This window comes from Pseudoliparis swirei, chromosome 18 (genome assembly GCF_029220125.1).
Source record: "Pseudoliparis swirei isolate HS2019 ecotype Mariana Trench chromosome 18, NWPU_hadal_v1, whole genome shotgun sequence".
In the NCBI taxonomy this organism is placed as follows: Eukaryota; Metazoa; Chordata; class Actinopteri; order Perciformes; family Liparidae; genus Pseudoliparis; species Pseudoliparis swirei.
Window position 1 is genome coordinate 10,869,214 of NC_079405.1, and position 26,340 is coordinate 10,895,553.

Below are 26,340 nucleotides of genomic sequence, written 5' to 3' on the forward strand. Positions count from 1 at the left end.
ACGTAGATTCTCATCCCCACCTGCCTATACAGGGTGGAGAAGAACATTGTTTTCCTGTGACCTGGTACGGAGCCAAGTGGATCACAGACCGAGCTTCTTTTCCCTCGACAGCTGAGGATGCTGGGACAACGTCCAGGACAAGCATTGGAGAACTGGAGGACCTTGATTGTGAACAGGAATTGGCTGATGAAGATTCTCTTCCCCCGCTGCCCACAAAGGATTAAGGAGGACAATGTTTATTGTGATTTTGTACGGAGTCGAGAGGATCGCAGACAGGCTTCTTTTTCCTCTGCAGGAGGAGACAGGTGTTTACACCTGGGCCCGGCGAAAGCATCTCCTACCTCTCAAAGGATTCATTTCACAAAAAGGATTTTGTCCCGGTCTCGGCTCATTCAGAAATGTCTCATATGATCAAGCTGTAATGTAATCGATCGAAGTAAATAATTAAGCTGTTGCTTTGCCTCCGCTAATAATCCTGCAATAAATAAATAATCTGCATTTAAAGCAATGTAGTCCTGAAAGTCTATCATGTGGAAGTAATGACGTGTTCTCATGGTTGTAAAAACTGTGTGCCTAAAATCAATATAGTTCTGAACCATTATTCTAGTCCCTAGTCCACTAAACAGACCATAAGAGCATAAATATTCGCTATAAAAACCTAAACTGGCACCTTACTAAGAGCCAAGGTCCATAAGAGGGAAGTTGCCATTAACTGCACTGCATTCGGCCGAGAGGGCCTTGGAGAAGCAGGACAGACGTCAGGAGGGACGGCACTGAGACAGCCAGGCGAGTTTCCTCGACCACCAACTTAAACAAATCTCCGACCATCTACGGAGATCCAGAGCCTTTGAACGGAGAGCTGGTGAATTAAATAGCCCGCGTGAGAGGCTCATCTCTCGGATCTAACAAGCTTACATTACCAGTTTATTCAGTCCTGCGTATGAAAAATGTAAGTGTTGTTATGCTCCTGGCTCTGAGTACATTGGATTATTTATTTACAGAGTGCCTATTTTTAGTATGTAGTCAACCTCTACTAAACACGTGCACTGTGCAGTGATGCTAAAGTTAACTTATAATTTTTGGAGACTTTCCCCAACATATCTCTTTTTGGATGTTTTATTATTGAAGCAGGTCCTTGTTGACAAGCTTTGGATATTACAGATATCATGCTGAGTATGTCAAAGGTACTTTGTACTTGATTGGATGCACAATTCTCAGATAAGTATGAAAGAAAAACACAAATCTCCAATTTAAACATTTTATTATATCAAACTAATTTAAATTACAGATGTAATCATCGATCAATTTAAGGAAAATTGGAACAAAACTTCCCAGATGAAATCCATGTAAAGTACACAATTACCATTCAAAAACAGAACAAACATTACATGGTCCATAAATATTCTGCAGAAGAAGAAAACAAAAGCCTGCACAGGAATGTTTTCATTGTCTTTCTTGTTCATTGTGGTCATTGTTATTGTCAATACTAGGGTGGCTTTAGTTTACTGTTTCAGGCTGTTTCATTTCATTTTAGGCATGTCAAGTATTAATGTGCCATGAAAAGATTGTCACATAATCTACAGAACAATGCCCCTTGAGTGATACAAATAACAGATGGAATCTAATTGAAGAGTGAGCTGACAACTTTGTGATGGCCTTCTTTCCTACAAAACTAAAATGAAAAGGGAATGCCAATCATTCAAATTGGTGTCTGATTGATGTTTGATTATATGTTGAAATATGTTCCCCTATGCAAATTAAAGCACACTACAGAAACTTCACTGTAGAGTCAATGCAATCCAGAAAAAAAGTGTTTTAATAACAGCATTTAGATTCCAGAAAAGCAAGAAAATTAGGGTGCAATTCTTACATTTTAGTTATTAGGATATTACTGTAACCAGACATATCATTATTGTTAATTAGGAAATTATCATTAATTATTTTGAACTTTGAAGTTCAACTGAAATCACATTTAATCATCCCTTTTTACAGTCCAATTTTAAAGTTATTCTTACTATTAAAAGGAAGAAAATATCAGAAATATTCAATTTCCTCTCAGAAGTCAGGGGCGTGTCTGTATTTGATTGACAGCAGCTAGTAGGTGACCTCTGGAGAGCAAACTAAAAAAACATGTACATGGTGACCTCCACATCACGAGCAGACAGCGTGTCGTTAGCAGTGGTATTGAAATGTAAGGACCATACCAGCATCTAACTGGACATCTGCAGGTAAGTTTAGGTGTTGCTTAATGTGCTGCAGCAGAGCAGCTAATTAGCTATAAACCTGCAATCAGACTTTGCCAGAGCAACTTTCCCCTCTGAATGTTTGTCTGCATCCAGCAGGCTGAACTGCAGGCAAGATGTGTGTTCACGTGTTTGAGTTATGCCAGAAAGCTGATGTGGGTTGTTGTTTTAAGTGTGGGGCTTTGAATGATGAGGTTACTGGTTTATGCAAATATGATATACAATGAAGACACGATGAATTGCATGTATTGCATTTCTAAATTGCATTTCTAAAAAGTTCTCCCTTTCAGGTTTCTGTTTGAAGTGATCACAAGACAAGTAATTTGCTGAGCCGATATGTGATGGATACTGTCAGGGCTACAACGAGTGATTCTGTCAGCAACGAATCTACTGATTATTTTCCTGATGAATTATTTAATCGATTTGTTTATAAAATGACAGAAAACAGGTAAAAATGTCCTTCAGAGATTCTCGAGGTCGAGATGATGTCCTCAAATGTCTTGTTTTGACCGAGTCCAAAACCCGAAAATATTTAATTTATAATAGTAGACTACGAAAGAAACCAGCAAATTCTCACACTGGTGAAACTGGAACCAGAGAAGTATGGAATTATTCTGAAAATATTAAAATATATAACCATACATTTTCCGTAAATCATATCATTGATTAATTAATCATAAACTAATCATTGCAGCTCTGCATGATGTCGCAAACATAATAGTTTTTTTTAGCTGTACTTTAAATAATACATTTGTAGCTGTCCAACCCACTAGTTTTTATTTAAACTGTCAATACACCCAGATGTGTTCCTCACTTATTTAAGATTCAGCATCTAACTAAAAAGTGTTTTCGCTCCTTGTTATTTATGAGGTATGAATACATTTTTATTGCTTTGAGATGGAACAACAATTGAAGGCGTCATGGCACATTAATGATACTAACGGATTGTAGATAGAATATGTGTTGCCTTTGAACATTAAAGCGGACATTGTGCATGTTGTCTTAGTGGTGGTAGTTTATGAAAAGACTTTCTCTCTTTCCTATTAACTAGATAGTAGCTCCCACTCTGGTTCATACATACAGTAAGCTAGTTCTAGTTTGGCGTATCATCTCCCAGGATGTAAATAAGTGTAGAAACCTGTGTTCTTGTTCTCGGGGTGGTAACTAAGGCCTGACTGTAGAAGAATGTAGATGCCCTGATGTATCTAAAAAGTGGATTTGCAGACACAATCTTCTGTCATTGAAGACTGAGCAGCTTTGTGTTTCAGAAGAACGCTCTCTATTTGTCTTTCTTCAAGCAGCATTTCTTTGTCTTTTCCTCCGCCGGCTGACCAGCACTGGATGTTGCTGCTGTTATGTCTGAAAAATATAAACATAACATACTGAAGCACAATAAAAGAAACAGAAGAGGCTGACTCAAAGGGCTTTGATGAAAAAAATAATTGGAAACAATCATTCTACCATAGAGGGTTGTTTCTCCAAATGGAGAGAGTGAGTTTGCAGTTTCTTGGTGTTTGAATACATAGAAACAAAGGTCCACATAAATACATTATTAGGAGTTCAAGCTCGAAGCATTAGATCTCCTGACAAACCAATGCAGTGTCTATGTGGCATTTTAGGAGGGTAATGTCTGGTTTTTGACTCGGTCATAACCAGAAATTCTAACACAAGTGTAATGGGGATAGAACATGTGTCAAACAGTGTGTTTATCTGCTTGTCGACTAAAATAGTCAGTAAGCTAGGTAGCTTATAGTTAGCTAGTTAGTGCAAGCAGATCAACAACTAACTACATTATATCGTTGGGATACTAGTTAACATGAGAGAAAGATCAAATTAAAAGAAGGAAAGACTAACTGGGAGGATGCGACTGAAGAAATAGTCAAGACACAATCTGCAAAAGAGAAGACGGATTGAACAGTCTCACAGTTTTACCTCACACATGATCTTGGGACATTTTTTTACTTTTTGATACGTCTTGTATCAATGTGTGCGTTCAATATTGTCTTTTTATTGACTTAAATGTTTGTCTGAACACACATTCAGACATCATGATGAACGATTATGTTTTATGTATACACACTTTAATTGTTTTTACACAAAGTTCTCTGTTTAACAAACTGCATTTTCTTAATGAATATTCCAACATAGATTAAATGTAGTGAGAGAGAATTTAAGAAATGAAAAAAAAGGCTATTTCTGCCACAAAAGACCCTGTGATGTGTGGATCACAGCTACTTCACATATGATTGTTGACAAGCCATGGTTACATGACACGGAGCCAAACCTGTTGAACTGTTAATATCTTTTAAAAAACCGCCTTGTGAATGGATGATGAAAAGTCCCCTGAGGGAAAATATCTCTATGTAAACACAGCTCCATTGACGCTACCTGGTTGTGCGTTGTTTCGTTGCGATGAGGGATCTTCTTCATTGGCAACGCTGCAACAATCCTCCTCCTCCTGGGAGACGGGGCACTCAAGTCCTCCAGCAGCTTCTGATTGACTCTCCCTTGAGAACTCTGCAGGGGGCAGAGAGACAAATGCAGGTTGGGCTGAAGGAGAAGTAGAGAAGAAACAATACACTTTCCATCACACGGATAAAGTGCATTATTTGTTGATACTCTGTTTACTTATGTTGGATTAAAGAACTTTACCACCTCTCATTCATCAATGTCACCTGACATTTACAGCTACGTGTTTCCTAGCAACACTGCGCAAATTCAAAAGGTTGATCTTAAGGTGAAGCCAACCTCAACTGGATTAGTTTTGATGGTGATTGATTTGTTAACCAAGCTTCACCTTTGCTACTTTCATATGTACTGGGAGCATTATTAGCAGCACCTTCATAACATGGGAGTAATTCATAAAAAAACTAGAATACAATATTGGATTCACACAAATGGGACGGACGTAAAATCACAGTGACCTTTGACCACTGAAATCAAATCAGTTCATCCTTGTACCCAGTTGTACGTTGGTGCCAAATTTGATTACATTTGCTCAAGGGGTTCCTGAGACATCGCGTTGACGAGAATGGACCGGACGGACAGACAAGCCGAGAACATAGTGCCTCGAGCTACGGCTATCGGCGGCATGGTAGCATACAAATGACATGTCGGCACTTCAGAGAAGCAGCTCTCATAATGCATTAGTGCTGGGTGATTGCTGAGTGTGTGTACAGTATGTGCTGTACTCAGTAACCATCTACTCGCCTGCCATTAAAGTGAATTATTTCTCCTGAGCTGAAAAGCTGATTCCCTGTCAGCTGTTGAGGTCTTTGGCGCTGACAGGAGGCTGCACGTGGCACTTCGAACCATGTGAGTGTTTTCATTTAATGAATGGTTCAATTATGCACTTTTTATGCAAAGTGTTAGATGAGTCGGTCGATACCACTCTTGTACACAATATGAAGCTACAGTTTGCAGCCTGTCAGCTCAGCTTAGCATAACAACTAGATAAAAGGAGAAATATCAAGCCTGGATAAGTCCAAATAAAACAAAATCCATCAGCCAGCTCCTCTTAAACTCAATAATTATAATCATGTTACATCTTTTTTTAAATATATATATACAAACAAATTGAAATAATGGCACACACATGTGGACATAATAGTGCTTTAACACTGAGATGTCTTGCATATCGAACAAATGTGAGAATGTGTTAAATTGTAAACAAGTTCTGACCTCAATCTTTTAGTTTCACTGCTTTTTGTCATGATCCGGAGTTTTTGAGTCTTGTTTCCTGTCTTATTTTGAAGTCCCTGACTCTTGCGTCATCTGTTTCCCTGAATTTCCGGTCCCCCCCGTTCCTGATTGTTTCCTCCTGTGTGATTGCTAGCCCCGCCCTCATTGTGTCCACCTGTGTCTCATTCCCCAGTGTCCAATCACCTGCACCTTCCCTGTGTATTTAAACCCTGTTTGTCTCATTCCCCAGCGTGGGTTTGTACAGTTTAGTTTGTGTTACTATTTAGTTCTTGTCTGACCTGGTTTCTGTAAAGGAATAAATCTTCTGTAGAAACGCTGCTGGCATTTGGGTCCAATCTCTCTCTGGCTACGACATCCTGACACTATTAATTCCACTCTAATTCCCATAGTCCTTAAGTTATTTTTCTACGCTTCTTGACCCATATTTTACCGTACTAAATGTTGACCCTCTTCATACTCATTCTATTTTCTACTTTTATAAATTGCCAATCCTTGACAAATTATCTACTTTACTTGATCAGTTTAGATTGTGTGTGTGTAGAAAAGACATGAACATATGGCAACATATAACGCTATTTATTCAAAGGTGGGGTCTCATTTTACAAAGTGTTGGAGTACTCTTGTGTTGTACGTTTTAAACTAGCTTTGTGTTGCTGAGAAAGGCAGACACAACATGCAGATAAAACTATTAGACTCCAAACATACCCTCCATTTGGCAGCGTAGTTTCTCAAAGGCCTCCGCCGTGGCCTCATCATCGTGTGGCAGCTCCTCCCCGGTGGGAAGAGAGTCGGGGCTGGGCCGGTCCGAGAGGCAGCTCTCTGAGGAGCAGTCATCCCCGGCTCCCTGCTGCTGCCTGTACAGGTGATTCTCTACCATGAACTGCAGCTCTGGGAGGAGGCAGGTGGAGATAAAATAGGTGAGCGAGAAGCAGGGAAAAGTCAAGAGAAGAGTCAACAGGGGAAGGAGAGGTAAGATGAGAAGGGAGAGGAGTGGATTGGAAGAAATAGTGGAAAACAAAAAGCAACAAATCATCGGGGAAGAAGGAGGATGAGTAAAAAAAGAGAGGTGGTATGAACAGTACACGGAAATCTGAGATGAAAGAAGAGACTCAATGAAATCCAGCACAAAGATTATTGTAGGTTAAGCCTTATTAGTGAACTAGCAAGATCTAATTAACATTCAGCAGGGTTTAAAGTGAGGGGAGATTTGTTGAATCTCTCTCCTCACCTACCTTCATCCATGATGTTATTACTCTTAATCGCCTTGCAGTGGGAAACTAAAGAACACCGATTATCGCCAGTTTCCAATTGAAAGTGACTCATCACACTTAAAGGTGTTCAGCTGTGAAACTAATTAAAGAATAAACCAATAGCACTAGATTGTACTTATCTTCTCCTTATTGTTCCCTTGCTTTGATTTCTTTGTTGGAATATTTCAATGACATAATGTATTTTAGTTCAATTGGATGTTAACTTAAATCTAATTGCATCATAGTGATACAAAAAAAGGCTTCAGAAAAAGTCAAATGCTGGGGTCTGTGTGTGTATCATCTTCAGGTGGTACAGGACTTATTGTGCATCTCACAAAGATAAACTTTGTTGCTCAAAATATTTAAATTGGGAACAATTCTGGTCCGTATAATGAGTCTCGGCACTGTGTGGCTGCGGAGTTGAAATAGGACACTCAAAATAGACCAAACTCCCATCGTCAATTCAGCTATTTCACCAGGTAAGTTTAAGTTAACTGAAATCTGACTTCCAAAACTTTATTGGACATGCTAATAGCTTTGTCCCATTAAAAACAGGTTGGAATGTTTTACATTTTGTCTTACAACTATACTGATGTGCCCATATGTATATTGTGTGTGTCTCTCTTTTCCATATTCGGTTTATTTTGTATGTCCTGCTCTCCAGACCTCTGTCATGTGAGCCATGAGAAACTCTCTTTGGCTTGAATGGTTATCATATGAGATGTTAAATTACAAGACAAGGCCTATAGGATCATATGCCAAAATATCCGTTGTGGTCTCTAATTGTATCGTGAACAAAATAAAAGTACTGCAATACTTTTATGGAAGGAGGAGTTTTAATTGTCGATAAATGTTTATTTTAATTAACCTGATAATAAGATTAGCATATTATATTTCAGTTCAAGGAATATAATTTTAGATATTTAGAAGTCTAATAGCTTTTTATGTTGTTTAATGGTTACCCAAAAGTGTAATCCAAGACATAAAATGCCAACTTTCCACATAGAACTATATAACTCTCTCTACCTTTCATTGTAGGAGTTCCCTTTGGCACTTTTCGCCGTTGTCGAGGGGAGTTCAACAAGGCTGCCTGTAAAACATCAATGTTTCTGATCAGGATTCAGGAGATTGTTTTAAAATAAATGGAGTCAATTTATAAAATAAACTGAATTCCCATAATTACATTTCTGTAACATTATTCGGATAAAATGGAATTAATTAAATTACCTTGTACAACTGGTTTGGGAGACGATCTTCATCTATTTCTGCAAGAAAGCAAATACACAGTTATGTACAACACACAATACAACTAAAAACAAATGACTCAAAACAAAGACAGAATGACCAGGCAGACATTGTGCAGCCTTGTCACTCTCCATAATAGCCCAGTTGACCTCTTCAGTGTGTCAGTGTACTGTGGCTGCAGTGCTGCTGTGTCTCCAGACACCAGAGTGCAGACAAGGTGACCTCTGGCCAGATGGTTAACTGACACACTACAAGACAGATACAAGTGTTTGTTCCATTTTCTATCGAGCACTATGGGTGGACTTTATAAAAACAAAGGGGATGCTAATTCACTCTTGCACTCTTCCTAACAGATCCCTGCATGCAGGCAACTGATGATGATGTAAACAGTAAAACCATGTTTATCCAAAACCCCTTTAGAGAGTTAAGGGGTAGGCTGTAGCTTATAGGAAGAGCGGTCGTCCCACAACCACAAGGTAGCCAGTTTGATCCTCGCTCTCTCCGTAGTTCCATGTCGAAGTGCCCTTGAGCAAGACACTGAACCCTCAGTTGCTCGCTGGGCGCTTTTCTGCAGCCCGCTGCTCCTTAATAACTAAGGAAGGGTCAAATGCTGAGAAGAATTTCCCCACCGTGGATTTAATAAAACTGTTCATTCAGTAGCATACTTAAAGTGTACTCTGGAGCTGAGATGATTTACAATCACTTGTCAGTGTTGTAGGTATATTTAGCTCAAATGAATGCAGTCTACAGTTAAATATAACAGTCCTTCTTGTTACGTTTCTAACATTGTACCATCCTATTTATATCAATGAGGGTTGGCTAAATAACATAAACACTTCTCTGTATAATGTATGCAGTTTAACAGCACCACACAGCCCCTAATACAGTTGAATTAACACCTCTCTAAAACAAACAACAAATCATTAAAACATTCATGAAGGTCAAGTTTACTGCAAGACTGTTCTGCATTGGTTTTAGTTGGATGTGACTAATAAACTGGCAGCTGAGTGTATATTACTAAAGTAAAAGTAGCTACAGTGTGTGCATAACCATAGCTCTACAGATTATTTTTGTTCAGGAAATCTCCAACATGATAATCTACGCTAACGTGAACCACATGTAACTTCAACTGGATTAGGATTGACCATATGGAGTCAATACTTGAAACCAGACTCCATGCTCACGAAATGAAAGGCCAGAAATAGAAGGAAAAAAACACTGTTGACTGGAGTACAATAAAACCATTAACTGTAATCAATAGTGATCGTGTTGAACATCAACTGTGTTTCCAGCCTTGGAACTTTTTTTCCCTCCACCTTGTTGCTTGGCAACCTATGCATCCCGAGGCACTAGAAGGCACTGTGTGTGTGAGCATGTGAGCATGCATATATTATTCCTTCTTAAAAGTATGCACTAGGCTGTTCAAAATGCCAGTGATGTGCTTGTTTCTTTATTCATCTCTCTCTCTCTCTCTCTCTCGGTCTCCCTGGAACCAACACAAAGTTATTCACTAGTGGTGAATAAAAACCTGCAAGCAATTACATTTAATTTCAAGAGGGATTCATCTTTATGCTGTAGGTTTACAGTGATTCTTGAAACTGAATCGTATGTTTAGCGTCTCCCAGGAGTTTGAGAAGGTTCGTACAACCATTACGGATTTCGTTTCAAATCAATCACAAGAAATATGCAGTCTTGAAATGTGAAACGTTTCAGAGTAAAGCTTGAAGATTTAGCAAACGGGTATTGACAGACAGCTGTCAAACTATGTAACTCGAAAAATCTAGTTGCGTCCCACCAGTGCAACATGTGATATGAAACATTTGGTTCAGCCATAAAAAAGTTCCAAACAAGTAAAAAGAGAAAGCAAATATCTTTAAGAGATATGTAAGTAAAAAACATTTAAAAAATAGAAAATGATTTCAACAAATGGGGTGAATCTGTGAAATAATCTTGAGATGCTTGTAAGGTTGTCCTGACAGTGTAGCTTGTACATGTTTTGTGATCAGTGTAGACATTTTAATCTCTGGTTTCAGCCCACACCTTTTCAGTCTCTGCAATAATGTTTTTTTTTACAGTTACGCAATATTTTCTGGCTCTTAAGGCTGCTTGTTTTTTTAATTTTGAAGTTCCATAAATATCTAAATACATCTAAAATAGTGAGGCTATAAATATAAAAAAGGGTTCCCCTCCAGTGATGGTGGGAGCTTTAACTGCAGGATTGTTGCTTCTTAACCTAACAGTATTTTTAAAGTATTTAAAAAAGATGGTTCTACAATTTCAGTCATGCTTTTTGTCCACCAAAGATCGAGTGAAACTGGAGCTCCAGATTAATCTGGTTTCTTCTCAGGTTTTCAGTTATGATTCAAATTTGTGCATACTATTAGTACTAGAGCTAGAGACTCTAAATACGATAACAGTCGTAGTAATGTAGTCGTAGTAGTAGTAGTAGTAGTAGTAGTAATAGTAGTTGTATTCGTAGTAGTAGTAGTAGTAGTCGTCGAAGTAGTAGTAGTGGTACTAGTCGTAGTAGTAGTAGTCATAGTAGGAGTATTAGTAGTAGGCTAGTAGTAGTAGTCGTAGTAGTAGTAGTCGTAGTAGTAGTATTAGTAGTAGTAGTAGTAGTAGTAGTAGTAGTATTAGTAGTAGTAGTCGTAGTAGTATTAGTAGTAGGCTAGTAGTAGTAGTCGTAGTAGTAGTAATAGTAGTAGTAATCGTAGTAGTAGTAATAGTAGTAGTAATCGTAGTAGTAGTAGTCGTAGTAGTAGTAGGCTAGTAGTCGTAGTCGTAGTAGTCGTAGTAGTAGTAGTAGGCTAGTAGTCGTAGTAGTAGTAATAGTAGTAGTAATCGTAGTAGTCGTAGTAGTAGTAGTAGTAGTAATAGTAGTAGTAGTAATAGTAGAAAACATGTTTTGAAATAAAATCAAGTCATCAAACATAAAATATGTCTTTCACTCGGCTCATATTCAGAGTGTATCGAGCCCATCTGTGCTGCAGAATAAGAGAAAAGGCCAATAAAGAAGGCCGTTCAGCAGTGATGAGTCTATCGCTACAACTCCCAGCTGACTGCTCGTCTGTCACGAAGCCAGAACACGGGAACAGAGACGGTTTTCCGATTCCACTTTATTCAGCCAAGCTGCTCTAATTCAGCTGCCGACTGTGGCTGTCATTAATATTTTCTCTCTTGATTTGATGAAGAAAAATGAGAAAATCAAGAAAACGCTTCAAACTAAAATGAAAAATAAAGTCTGAACATATTCAGGAATGCATTAAAACTTTTTTGTTGTTGCTATTAAGCGTTGCTGTATGCCACAATAATATATATATATATATATATATATATATATATATATATATATATATATGTGTATATACAGTATATAACCCTCACCTAAGTTGTAACCATCGTGTATATGTGGAAAGGTTCCAACCCTCATTCACAATGGCAGTTGATGGAAAAGTGCTTCTGAAAACCCTTTTAAATTGGAACGTACTGTATAGTCAACAAAGTGATTTCCTGTGACACTCTAGTTGTTGTTCAACACCCAGAGTGCATCAGTCCTGCTGCTTATAGAGATCAAAGGACCTCAAATAATGGCCACTACTTAATGTGATCGTTTTGTGTGAGATTTGTGGTTATTTCCTCAATTGTATGTTTAAATTGTCGTAGTTAGGTGCATTAATAGTGTATTATAATATTCTGTATCTCCCCCTGCCAGGAAGAGTGAGTGTGCACCTCTGTGTCTGTCCACAGCTGATCTCTCATTCTGGTGGAGCAAACTGTATAATATTGTGGGTGCCCATTTGTGATGGCATGCTGAAGGACCTCTAATGGTTGCAGTGACTCATACATTCTCATAAGCACCTTTTATTGCTGCCTGGGTTACACCTCACTACATCTTGCCCTCAATGGTGTCGTGATGGAGGTTGGCCCATAGCGGGTTGTATTCATTCGATCACACAACACAGCAGTGGTCGTTGCACACACACCTGATAGAGATCTGCACTCTGCTCAGTGCGACTTTGTAGTTTACTGTATATTTACTGTTGCTTCATCTGGATTAGCTGCTGCTAAGAAGACACTTTCTCAGTTTGGGAACAAAGTGCATCCACATATCCATCTCTCTCAAAGGACCATAGAGCACCGCTGTCGCTCTTCATGAAACACAAATGAGCAAAGTCCAAGTTTATAAAGAAGACGCTCTTTATAAAGTTGTATATACTGTATTGCTATAATTGATTATTCTGTTCATGTCAAACGATATTGTTGTCTCTTTGAGACATGAATGCTCCGCTTCAGGAAAAATTAAATCAGACACAGCCCGCATCTCAGCTGTCTGTGCATCTGTGGCTGTTCCTCTGATGTGCTGTTGGGGTTCACGGTTAACAGGGCAGAGGAATCTGCAGAGCATTAAATAATGCAGAACTCTGCACAGCTCCTCTCCCTCGTCATCATCATCATCAGATATATTCCTCCTCATCCCCCTCCTCTCTCGCACATCCTCGTTCTCACACACTCATAACTGTAACTGTCTGAATCTTTGATTGTGTGTCTGATTTGACATTTGAAATCATTTTTTTTAACTCCTATCTTTTCCGTGGCATGGCTGTCCATCTCATAATTTCTCATTTTGAGGACACACACACATTCACACACACACACACACACAGATGGGAGGTCAGTGTGAGAATATAAATCTATAAAAAGTCGCACAATTCTTCTTTAGAATACGATTTTACTCCCCAAATATTGTTGAAGGCAAGATAGGCGAACAGATTCTACAGTAGATTACATTAAATCTGATAACTTTATTAATTCCAGAGGAAAAAATAGATTGCGTCGCCCAGTACAATCACAAGTGACACAAGAGATGTGTGTTGAAGGACTATCTAATGAGATTTTTCCTTATTATCACAACTATTGCTTTTATCCCAAGGCATCTTCACCCTCTTCCTCACTGTTCTGCTGTGGATAATGAACCTACAATCAAATCTTAATTCAGTGCAAATAACTTTCTTTTCGGTTATTTTCTTTTGTACGGGTAGAGCACAATACAACCAAAGAAACAAAACAATTCTGAACAAGTTTAAAACTCATGTAAAATGATCATGACTGTCAAATAACAGGTAACAACTATATAATATAATATATAACATCTGATAAACAACACACGTCCTCTTCTCCGGTAATCTTAGTTACTATGTCTCAGTTTCTTTTTTCCCCATTTCTTCACTTCACATACGATTTCCCAAATTGATCGCCTCATAAGACTCTTCTCTCTCTCTTTTCTTCTGTTTGTCTCTGATGTACTAAGCAGGGTGGATTGGTGAGCGTTTTCTCTGCAATTTCATTCAGAGATCAAGGTCAACTCTGAGACACTCTGCACGCTCAGTATTAAATTACTAAATAAAAAGAGAGACACGTTTAATCAAACACGGAGATGCAGATTAAGCAAAGAGATCACAGGCAAAGACTTTTTAACCCGAGCGCTATAGACAAACACTCTATGAGATGAAATGCTGCGAGTTAAACGACACAACATTGTCAGTCTCTGCTGTTATCCTCAATGACGCATCAACTCTTCATGTATTCACACAAAACAGATAATACCACCCTCTGTTTTCTCAACTGGGGGAACTTACACTCACCGCCCGGTATTCCCAGCTGATTCTTCTTTAATTTGGGTCACATTACACATTTACACATGGAAGTACAGGCAGTGGGGGGGGGGGGCGCTGGATGACTCACAGAAGAAGACAACTCTCTAGAGGAGCACTGCTGTGTTTGATCATTACAACCCCATGAGAGGACACACACACACACACACACACACACACACAGTTGTGTGTGTTGCTCGATTGCAGCAGGAAGATGCACTTGGTGCTAAATGTACTTTAGATACTGCATCACGGCAATCATAATACAAATAGAAATGTCTGAAGAATATCGTTGCTACGGTAACTTGATATTTTGTGGTCATGTACCTGAATTAACCACATTGTGGGGATTCATCTCCCATCTGGGGACAAAAGCTCAAGGTCAAGCTGCTATTTGAGTGTTCAGACTTTGTTTTAGGTTAAGGTTAGTTGTGGTTGTCTGTTAGTTGAGCTGCACATGTAGCAGCTTTGTTACAACGTTTTGTAGTTTTGGCAATTATTGATTATGATACCATTTTATTCACCAAAGTTAATGCTGACATTTGGGAGCACAAACGGGTCAGATGGGGCAGGAAACATGACGAACAGACAGTTTGTAACAAGCCAACAACAAGGGTGCGAACGCACGAAGAGGTTGAACCTGGCTGGATGGACCACAATGCATTATCATCTGGTAAGACACAGTGTCCCAACGGCAGAGATAACTGAAACCCCACTTTGGTTTAACTCTGTATGATCATCTGGACACTTTTTTTCTATCAATATCCTCTGGCAATGTTGGGCCAAAATTACAAATATAAGACCCAAGCTTTAATAAAACAGAATCATCAATGAGGTGTCTTGTGCCCGCTAAAATAAAAAATACAGTCAGGTCACAAGTGACAAAAATAGCCTGTATGTGTGTGTGTGTTTGCATTTAAGAGCCTTACCAGGTGAGGATTGATCACTGGATGCCACTAACGTGGCAGGTGTGGGTCTGCGTCTTCTGATCTGAAAAAGTAGAACAGTTTCATTCTAAAGCGAGAGAAAAAACATAGAATATTAAACTCTTGCCTGATAGAGCTCAGGCTGTAATTTCACACAGACGTTGGCCTCTCATGGCAGATATTGGGTCAACCAATCAAAATGCTAAGCAGCGCACTGAAACGTTTGTCATTACTCAGCCAATCAGGGAGAGACTAGCCCTGCTCCCTCAGTACCAGTCGTTTGAATAACTCAGCATCCACTTTCTTTCACGATGCTGGCAGCCCGCGACACGGCCTGTGAGCATTGCTGGATCTCAACAGTGCAGTAAGATCAGCAGGGAAGTCTGCCACCTCCTTGCTTCTTGGCTCATGACGAGTTGAGGGTGGCCGCTATGGACCAATTCGGGCATATTTGAAAGAACACGCACATTTCACTGAGCTGCACAGAGTGTTAGAAGGATCTGCCAGTGGATGTTGTTAAGAATATAAAAATACATACATAGTACCCCATGTCCCTCACTTTGCATTAAGGCCCCGAAGCACCAAACCTTGTGTCCTTCTATGGCAGTAGGGCCCTGACCAGAGAGAACAGCACATACTCATGCTCACCCACATGTTTTGGAACATACTGACACTGCTGGATAAGAAGCACAGATACTGGAGGTACAAACACTTCTTGACCTCGGCCAGAAGATGACACATCCACACAGGCTCTGACCTCACCCTGACCGCTCAGTCGTAGAATTGAGATTTAATAAGAGCCGTACCTGTCACCGTCAAAGAATTTGTTTATGAAAGCAACAGATAGTTTCAATGCCTTTTAGTTTCTATTATATTAAAGAAACTGCACTGCTCCTGCTTTAGATGGAGAACAACATACACACACACTGATTATGAGGATGGCGAGAAGATCGTGAGCCAAGAGGGTGGGACCACCCTGAGCTCCATCAGAAGGTGTTCAAAGTCTAAACCAGGAACACCTCCATCTGTTTTAACCAACCAGTGCTGCTGTCGTGAGCCCAGAGGGTGGCACCACCCTGAGCTCCAACGATGAGACGGACAAAGATTAAACCGAGTGACGTCTCCATCTATATTATCTAATCACGCTTGCTCTTAAAGATATAAAGAGTCATGTTCTCCTGGAGAACTTCAGTCTGTTATTGAACGATGCTTTGAGCTGACTTCATCCAGGCCCGTGCTGCACGTTAAATATTTTGTGTCTTTGGACTTTTTTGTTCTACCACACTTGATTAAATCCACTTTGTTTTGAATTTTACTTTGCCGTCCTGGTCATCTTTTCCCAACCTTCGACAATGTAAAAGCTAGAATCACAACTGCGAAAACACCAAAGTATCCATTAGTTTTCAATCAAATATAAGAGATGCAAACAGATTTTTAATGGAAATATCAGAACAGTTGGATGAAGCATATGATGGAAAAAGGACTTAAGCAAATAATGGATAAAGGAATCTAACTAACCAATCATACACCGCTTAGCACAGCCCGGCAACACATGGGCTTGGACTCGCTGATCCGGGGATCGAACCTCTGATTGAAGGATGAACCTGCTTTACTTCTGAGCATTAGTCGCATCACTAGATGTTGAAACTACCAAACACTTCTTCATTTGACTGACAATGTCACTACAATGTAAAGAACGAAAAGGGAGGTGAAAATAATTCGGGAGAAATTAAATGGTGACCCTCCGAACTGTGCAGCAACAACAGTGAAGTATCAGTCATGCCTGACGGACATTTTTACAGTGAAATATGCACCAAAAGGTTCTGCGAATATAAAATAAACTCGGCTGTGCATCTATATCTCTTAAACTATGAAACCGCAGATTTCGGGGAGAAAAGTACAGTGATTCATTTTCAGCCGCCTCCAGGATCAGGTGATACTCTTACATTTTCTTGCTCCATAAAAGTAAAAAAGCAATGACATGGGAATTTAAATAGTCAATTGCACACACACCTACACACACACACACACTCGCACTAATGCACTTCTCACATAGCTGACAGGGTTGCTGACTAATGTTGGAGGGTGTACAAGCTCCTGTCCTCCGTGTATCTTTTCGAACTGCTGGTTGTGCACTTATAAAGCTGTGTCGTCTTCTTCAGCCATCCAGCCATGCAGCCTATAACCTCAGCCTGCTCACGATGAGCATCACAGTGTATTGTTTGAGACAGTTGAAATAGCTTGTACTCTTTTCTCTGGAGATGAGAAACCATTGATCAAAGTGTTGAGCTGTGCAGTGAGTCTTGAAAGCAAACATATCGGACTCCTTTTGGTTGCAGGTTCATTCACAGTTAAAGGGAAAAACAAAGTCACAGAGGAGAATCAGAAAGTGAATCGTTGACTTTGAGGCTGCGACGTTCAACACAATGAGTGAGGAAATTATGTAATAACACAAAACATCACTTTAGACTTTGTTCAATACAAAATACAGATGTAGCTGCAGAAATGATGTGAAGTAATGAAAACTGAGCAGTCAGTAGTCTGTCAGTAGCCCAATCAAATTAGGTTTTCAGATGTTATGAGGCTTCATCTTCATTACCTTTCAAATCACAGCCATGGTGTACAGTGAGAGAATGAGAAGAAGCATTGAGTGACCTTTCTTTTCTTTACCAAGCAGGCAGAGATTTAATAAAGCTGTTTACAACTTTCCAAGAGACGCAAGTCAAGCTTTCCATTTCACCTTTCTGTGGCGCTGCTATCCGTCACTAATGTGAAGGTTCTCACAGTGATTCTGTGTTTAGGCTGACTTAAAAGTATGGGAAGATTTATCCTTGCACAAAATTGAATTGTGTGTTATGGGATAGCAATCTAATGCTGAATAGCTCAAGCTACTTATGTAGCTTCGTCTACCGTCAAACCGCATAGGACATGGATAGTAATCCTTTATATACAGGCGGTTCAGCTTTGCCAAATTCCTATAACAAGCTACCAAGATGAGGTTCTACATTGCCACCCCTGTTCTCTTCTCTGTCTGCACGTTGGACTGTACTGTCACACTTTTTCTCTAGATTGATTAAAATCCTTAGGAAGCAAAATGTAATCACAAGTATTAAAGTCTCGAGTTGCCTTTAAGTTACAATGTGCATTGAAGCCAATAATAACTATGCAATCTTTGGTTTTATAGCTAATTTATTTCTCATTGACAAATGAAAACTAGTTATTTTCGCATAAAGCATTTGCTGGAACCAAAGCCTAATTGATCCAATAATGTTACAGCAGTGTGAAATCTCTGTGATGAGTCAGCAATTACGAAGCTACACCACCACAACTTTAACAAGAGGGTCTGAAAGTGCAATGCAACTCTATACGTCTGTTACAACACTGCTGTTCCCCTGAGTCTCCTATCAGCTGTTACTCAATCAAAGTTTAAGAGTATTGACGACTCTGCTTCCATCTCGTGGATTCAATGTCATTGAACGGTCTGCCCCTGTGGGTCAGGCCAGAAATATCTGTGGAAGGTTGCAAATCACATAAAAATCTGTTCATATTGATTTTTTCTTGCTGAAATGTTGTTTTTGGCAACTTCTGTTTTACGGTTTTATTATGTGATTTGTTTTGTATATGTCTGTGAAGCACCTTTAGACTCAGGTTTATAGATATCAAGATGTATTGTGTATACTATGAATCAATGCACTAATATTTCAGCCTTGTATGTGTCATTGGAGAAAACTCCCCTCCCAGCCCACATTAAACCACAAGCAGCCATGGCCGTGTATAACTGATTATGCCAGAGTCATTGGTATTCTCCTCAGCCAGCAGCAAAGCAAACTCTCTGATCTTTAGCTCACACAAATCCCACCACTAACTGGACAGGCTCTTCCCTCAACCCATCGGGCCTGCCTCTGCTCCTACAGTCTGTTTAAAATGCAGTTCTGTCACTTCTCACAACAACGAACAAAAACAGCCTTCAAAAAGTGATGGGCGGGCAGGAAAAGCCGTGCATGCCTGATTTCCTCGTGTGGGCGCAGCAGATAAAATATTTTTGGCTGGAAAATATAGGTCAGGCCAAGAGACAGCAGAGACAAAGCACTTGTTTTTAGTTGACATTGTCTTTAGTTGTTACTTATTTGTGACCCCACAGACCCCAATGCTGTCAGGGTGTAAAAGTACTAATAATTGCAAAATCAACTCTCATAGAATTGTATTTCCTTCTGACCTCATTTAAACACGAAATGTAGAAACAACGCTGAAGTGCAACACTGCCGCCAACTGAACTTGTACATTAGATAAAGGCAATAAAGTACGACCATGAAACATTGCTGTTACGCCAAAAATATATATTATCTTTGTTACACGAGTCAAGCATTGTCACGTTCTAGATTGCGTCTGTCTTTCTGGAAAACAAATTGAAGTGTGCTCCTGAGGTTTTCTCTCCATGTTCAAAGACAAATCTACAACCTCTATAACACCAACCATTAGAGATTGAAACCGTGGTGATCGGTGCAGAGTTAAACCGAGGTGCAGAATTTTTTTTAAAGCTGCCAGTGTTTACCTAACGGTGCTACACTTCCTCGATGAGGACATCGGTCGGGACGGCATTATCAGCTGTAACCGATGTATGACCACTAGCTAGCCAGTGAGGCATGCTCACATGCAATAAATAACATCCACTGCAAAGCACCTTATTGCTAATGTCAAACGGGATTTATTCCTCTTTCACTTTAGCTCTCAAGATGTATTATGTCTCGCCGATCAAAAATGTCAAGAGCCGAGGATCTCAAGGTGTCTCAGCAGTGATATTTATCAATGCTTTGGTATTTGTCCATGTATTGTGAGTGAAATGCCTTTTAACATTTAGATTTCAGTGGAGGTGAATAAGCAGGGTTGTAGGAATAACAACTATTGTCCAGGTTTTAAAACCGATTTGACCTTAGAAACTTTTTTTTTATCGTTGAATTAACAAACTCACAACTAATTTAGGTGACAGAGGTACCAAAAAGGTTTATAATTGCAAATGTAATGAAGTGAAATTCTAAGGCGTAAAGCCTTAACCTCCTAACCTTGATTTCCCTTCGAAACATTTTTTGTTTGCGCAACCAGAGTTGCCCTGTGACCTTCAACAGAATAATGTGTTTGCATTAGTCGGTGCAATGAATCAGAACTAGAGCACTCACATTCAGTAAATTCTGGCAAAAATAAAAGGTTAAAGAAAACTTTCCCAGCATCGTGTTACTGTGTGGGTCGAGGCAGTACTGTACAGTCAGAAATTCAGACAAGGATGTATGTCATCCTTCATCCTGTCATTTGAAATATGATCTTGGTATTGTTCAAGCTGAAATCAGTGCTCAGCCGTGATAAATCCCCAGACTGTGGTCTGGTTTGGCTCTCAATAGAGAACATGACTGTATTCACAGAACATCGAAAACCCAGATCACTGACTTCTTCTTTCTTTTATCTCAATTTATTCAGTGCTCTGCCTCCCTCTCACTTCCTATCACTCTTTTGTCTTCACTGTAACAGCCCTCTTATCATCTTCTCTTTTCCTAAATATCCCACAACCAGCTGCACTGGGGGGAGCAGGGGATGGGTGCAAGGCACAAGCTGCAATTTATTTGCCGAAATTATATATTTTTCACTGAGAACTTTTGCTGAGAATCAAAGAAAATAAATACAGCAATTTGTAAATGGAATACAAATTGAGAACAATGAGGGCTTAACATTATAGTTTCAATGAAGGCAGCGTGGAAGTTTTCTGTTCAGACCTGTTATTGCAGCAGCTGTGAACATTGAATCAATGGGTCCTAAATCAGAAATAAACAAAAGAAGGCTTTTCATTTCTTGAAACTGTCAATTTTAATACATTAACAAATGTCGCTGACAGATTTTATCAGCTGTAGTTAGTAGCTAATTAATCAAATGATGGCTCTATGAGTTGGTTAAAAACTCTACCTCGGTTTACCTCTTTCCAGCTGACTCACTTTAAAACAAGAACCTTGTAAAAGAGGTCCTAGATATGCACTTGGAGGCCACGTACATTATATTGTGCTTAAAGGCTGACAATGCTTCCAAAATCACGGACTACATACTCAATAAGTGTAAATACCATTAATTACCACGTCACTTCCTACACATAACCATGGTAACCCTTTGCCAACCTATGTGAACAAACAATGATTTGTGACAATCATAAAGTCCAAACTAATTTAAGAAAATGTGCAATGTGTCATCGGTATAGTCATGTTAGCGGTATAGATGTTACGGAGCTATCCTTCATTGCTTGTTATGAATGCAGAAGTATGCAATGCACATACTATTGGTTTCATACTAAGATTTCATAATTACTAAAAACAAACTTGAAATAGGATGTTAGTATGGAGACTGAGGTCAAAGCTACAAGTCCCTAGCAGTCATTACATGTTTTCTTACTATTCTTTTAATATAAGTTCTGACTGTAACTTTGTTCTTTTAAAATTCGGTGTGGCTGCTCAGTTTACAGACTGGTTCATATCATAGATGAGAAGACATGTAGCGAGCTCGCTAATGATACTCCATGACCTTGATAATAATGCTCAGTTACAATGTTAGTTTGATGCTATTAATGTTTGCAGCTTACGCTAACAGACAACGTTTAGTTAGAGGTTCGGTTCTGTAAAGACACGTTCATGAATCCAGAGCTTGACAGGACTGCGGTGCTGCTCTGTGGACGTGGAGCTCACAGTCAAAAAGCAGTAAAAGTTACAAATACAAATGTACAAAGCAGTAATGGTTGTCGGCCGAACTCCTGGTTAAAACAATATGTTTTCAGCATAAGGTATTGATTTCCTTAATGTGCAATACATAAGCATGGTGTGATAAATATTATCTACTGCACTTGTCACTGTCTTGGGTTTTTGTTTCTAAATTCCTGTTTTATTTTGAAGTCCTTGTCTCTCGTGTCCTCGGATACCCTGCACTTCCTGCCACTGTGATTGTCTGCCCTGTCCCTGATTGTTTCTTCCTGTGTATAATCACCTGCATTTTCCCAATCTATTTATACCCTGGTTGTCAGTTTTGTTCCATCTGTTTAAATCCCTGCGTATTTGGATGTGTTATTCTTCCTGATTCCCCTTTTGTTAAAATAAATTGCTTACACTGTTGCTTGGCATCTGGGTCCACTCTCCACTCCACACACACACAGTTTGACATTGATTCAGATATTCTCTTTCTTGCTGAGAGTTAGTTGAGAATATTAACACGACTGTGTGTTTAATATAAAAGCAGGATCCAGGACGTGGTAATTTAGCATAAAGCCTGGAAGTGGAGAAGCTGGCTCTGTTTAATGATAATATCTGCCTCGCTGCACCTCTGAATCTCCAGCGTTCCACTTCATTTGTTTCATCTGTACAAAAACCATAGATGGGTGCACTAACATGGAGCCTTGTCATCTACAGGATGTGAGCCGGCCTAGCTGTCCCCATTTCCAGTCGTTTTGCGAAACTAAAATAAGCTAACCATCTCCTTGTTTCAGCTTTCTATTCGACAGGCAGATATGAGATTGGTATTATTGGTATATATTTCCCAACATGTCAAACTATTCCATTAGTCACACCGTAACAGAACCTGTTTGAAATGAATAAAACCTACTTCTACTGGTGAGATGAATATCTGAATAACTGCAAAATCATTCAAAAGTAACCCCTATCCACTGTCACTATCAGGTCTTGGCCTCGTATCGGGTACAGTCAGTTTGTGCTCCTAAGTACACTGTGAGCCCTCACGTAATGTCATAATGATAACGGAGGAACACACTGTATCTCTCTGCGGATGGCAGGGGGGTCAGACCTCAGGGACTCTGTTCTGACTGACGGCAGGTCTCCCCGGAGGCTGATTCTCTATGTTGGACGGGCTGCAGAGATCACTGAACCATGGATGAGGCCCCCCGGTGTGATACGTAGAAGCAAGGTTGTAAACACAAAGACAAGCACAAGCACACTCCCTTTTTCTTATTCGCTGTTGTCTATCACACACACATACAAAACCACTTAAGAACAAGCATGCTGTGCACACTCAGCGGCCACTCACAGTAGTCTAAATAGAAAAATATATCCTAAAAGTAAAAATCTCAAAGGCAATCATGTAAGCGTTGGCCATGCTTATTGAGAGTGTGAACGAAGAAGTGTTCTAGCTAAAAGATGTGTGCGCGGGTGAAGAAGAGAAGGTACACCCCAGGCTTGGAGGTGTTTAATATCCTGTATTGACGAGCTGAATAAACACAGTCAGTGGACACCGACTCCCTGGCGTGCAGTCGCAAACAGGACAGACTCGAGACCTGAGCGACTTGGATTACAACTTCTTTTTTTCTTAACAATATACAAAGAAGAAAAAGTGAAAGAAGACACAAACCACAGGCACCAATGTAGTGTCCTTCATATTAATTACACACGTAAACAGCAACATAATCAAACCACACTGGCACAAACCAATAAGCTTCAGACCTGGATAAGAAGGCCATCCCACCTCTCTGCTCATCTTCTGACAGTTTGATTAAATTCACAATCCTCACGATTTCAGTGCTGGTGGATTTGCTATTTGATACCACAGATTGAAGGATTCCCCTGAGGCTTAATAAAACCATTATCACTAACAGCTGTACAATGATATTAATACACTCTCCATTAGTGCAAATAATGAATAGATATGTTAATATTGATTATAAATAAATTAAACGGCTATTGCTGAAAATAATGCTGAACATGAATATTATAGAAAACAGGGTTTCATTAGGATTATTATTTTAAGAGTTAAAGTTCTTCATTTATCATGATAAAGCATGAATGGTTTTTTGTCAACAATAACTCTTTTAAGCAGCGCTACAACTTTTCTATTTGTCGGTCCTTTGATCAGATTGAGTTGTTTCTGTTCTGTGGGACAATACTCTTCAAGGTATCTTTGATGATGCGTTTGTCTTTGGCATGTTCTTGCTGGACAAGCACATATGTGAAATTGATAACATTAATAACCTGCACTCTACTAAAGTGAGCTTCATGGAGGGTGTTGGTGCACGCTGGCTCACTGTCATAGCTACTGGGACACCTGATGGAGCTGAGCCAGCGTTGATGAAATGTGTCTCACCTGTTTCAAAATGTCTGCTGCGTATAAGGCCTGTTGGCTGCAGCAGTGATGGATCAGGTTTGTCTTGTTAAAAAGGGTACAATAGCATCCTGTACTTTATCCATCCATTACCCATAACCACTTATCCTTTAAGAGTGTGTAGTGGAACCGGAGAAAACCCACGCTCACATGAGAACATGCAAACTCCGCACAGAAGGGCCATAAAGCCTGGGATCGAACCCACGGCCCTCGTGCTGCCACGACACACCAACGTGCTGCTCCTATACTTTAGATCCGTAAATAATTTAGAGAGTCGGTTTTCATATTTGCATTTTAGTTTTGTTGTTGTTGTTAATGCTTATTGTTTAATGTGTCAAAAAGCCACATTAAACCCTTCACATTTGTTTATCCATAAAACGGGAAAACTGGGGGAACCTTTTCCACGCACTGCAATGAAGATGTGCTGCTACATCTCCTTTCTATGTGAGTGGAAGTTATTTCAGCTCTAACTCAACCTGAAACCATCCAAGGAAATGTCCCACAAGGCTGCTCTCGCATACACACACATGCAGAATGAGGGCATCCCAACATCTCCTTTCTTACAGCCTCAGTGGGAAAAGGATTGACCAGCAGAAAGGGAGAGAGAGACATAAACGGGGTGTCGTCAGACTCATAAATCTTTCCACTTGAGGCTCATTTGTTATTGATGACCCGTGCATGTTACATTTATAAAAATGAGAAAGTGGGACACATCTTTTCACTACATTCTCTAAAAACACATGCATTGCACCCACTGGGCTGTTCACTCACAAATAAGACTTATTTGATCTCGGTTCGTTTACTGATTGATTTTCTAAGATCGTAAAAGAAAAAGGTGAGACATTGCTTTCCACCGAGACACGCAGCTACAATCTATTATTTATACGAGTTTGAGTTGCGTGTGATGAGATTATCCCATTGCTGATAGCGGATTTATTTGGAATAAGTTTATCTTTTGTCAGAAACTCACTGCTGCACGGTGCCTGCAGTCAAACACTGAAACCAAAACAACGGCAAAGCCCTGGAGACGCATCCGTACACTGCAACACCCCTTTTTAACACTGCTGAGTTACTGTGCCTCAAAGAACCTGCAGGGTTGTGAGTGAAGGGAACATCTATCTTCATTAAATCATGATGACTTAAGCACCACATTCAAACGCTTGCTATTTAGGTGCAGTGGAGTAATGAGTTACTTAAAATGTGGTGTCTATCAATCACATTTTAGACAGAGCACACTGCATCTTTTCATTCCAGTCGAGTTGCTCAGCTTTGTCTGCACCCACTTGCTCTGATGACTGAATGTGACAAGCATTTACACTGATTTCCTTTGAACTTATTCCCATTTATTGAGCTAAAAGTCCAATCATGTCACTGATGCATTCAAGAAACCCTTTAAAAGCCTCCTTCAAGCCACCTTCCCTTCCTCCTTCTCACCTGTTCTGCTGCCTCTGGGTCCAGGTGGGTGTCCAGTAGGGGGACGGTGAACTGTATCTTCCTGGGGCTCCCGGTGTCCATGGTAGCTCTGTCTGTCAAAGAGGAGGACAGGATGAAGAGGAAGAGGAGTAGGAGGGAGAATCCGTCAGAGGAAAGGACGGTAACGAGCTCAGTGAGGGTGACAGCAAATAAGTGGGCTCCAGATTAGGAAAAACTAAGATTGCGTTATAGTTATAGTTCACTAATTTCTGTTATTTAGTATCTTCTCACACACTTTTCCCTCATTAACTAGCTTTTAATTTGCCACCCTGTTTGTTTCTATCCTCAGCACCTGCTGGTGTCTCTAACCCGGCTTCCCTCTCCTCTCTCCCTCTCTCTCAGCGCTGAGGCAAGGTTATTATGGGCTAGGAACACCTCTCCTTCGCTCTCATTCGCTGTGCCCAACTCCCTTTCGTGCAAGTCCCGCCTTTTATTCACATTTCTTTCTGTCTGTATTGGAGGACTAAGATGAGGGCTGTTCTGCAGCCGCCCCCGCACAGCCGGCAGAGAGGGAGAGAGGTTCACAAAGACATCCTCTCTCTCTCTCTCTCTCTCTCTCTCTACTGGATGGCTAGGGAAAAAGCCTTGCTTTAGGAGAAAGTATTTTTAAAATACACTTCCTACACAATCAGAATGAATAATCTCTCTCTCAGTTGTATATAAACAGATCACTGCAGTATTTTTTTTAAAAATATTAAGCCTACATGATGAAGTTTTG

The 26,340-nt window shown here is 39.9% G+C and overlaps 1 protein-coding gene across 1 annotated transcript; it reads right to left on the reverse strand.

The window, feature by feature from the left end:
* Positions 1-1,244: 1,244 nt before the first annotated feature.
* Positions 1,245-25,856, reverse strand: ppp1r1c (protein phosphatase 1, regulatory (inhibitor) subunit 1C). The gene is made up of 7 exons (XM_056436802.1): positions 25,584-25,856; positions 15,024-15,084; positions 8,423-8,460; positions 8,222-8,285; positions 6,651-6,833; positions 4,632-4,760; positions 1,245-3,602 (listed from the first exon to the last, which is right to left on the reverse strand). The coding sequence occupies exons 1-7, from the start codon at positions 25,662-25,664 to the stop codon at positions 3,523-3,525; spliced, it is 636 nt and encodes a 211-aa protein (XP_056292777.1). The 5' UTR covers positions 25,665-25,856; the 3' UTR covers positions 1,245-3,522.
* Positions 25,857-26,340: the final 484 nt, after the last annotated feature.

Bases quoted from the DNA above. Each gene is read 5' to 3' on its own strand.
- ppp1r1c (XM_056436802.1), bottom strand. From the start codon at position 25,664: ATGGACACCGGGAGCCCCAGGAAGATACAGTTCACCGTCCCCCTACTG. The intron at 8,461-15,023 runs GTAAGGCTCTTA...GCTTTCTTGCAG, and splicing joins CAGTGATCAATCCTCACCTG to AAATAGATGAAGATCGTCTC. The intron at 8,286-8,422 runs GTAATTTAATTA...GATGTTTTACAG, and splicing joins TCCCAAACCAGTTGTACAAG to GCAGCCTTGTTGAACTCCCC.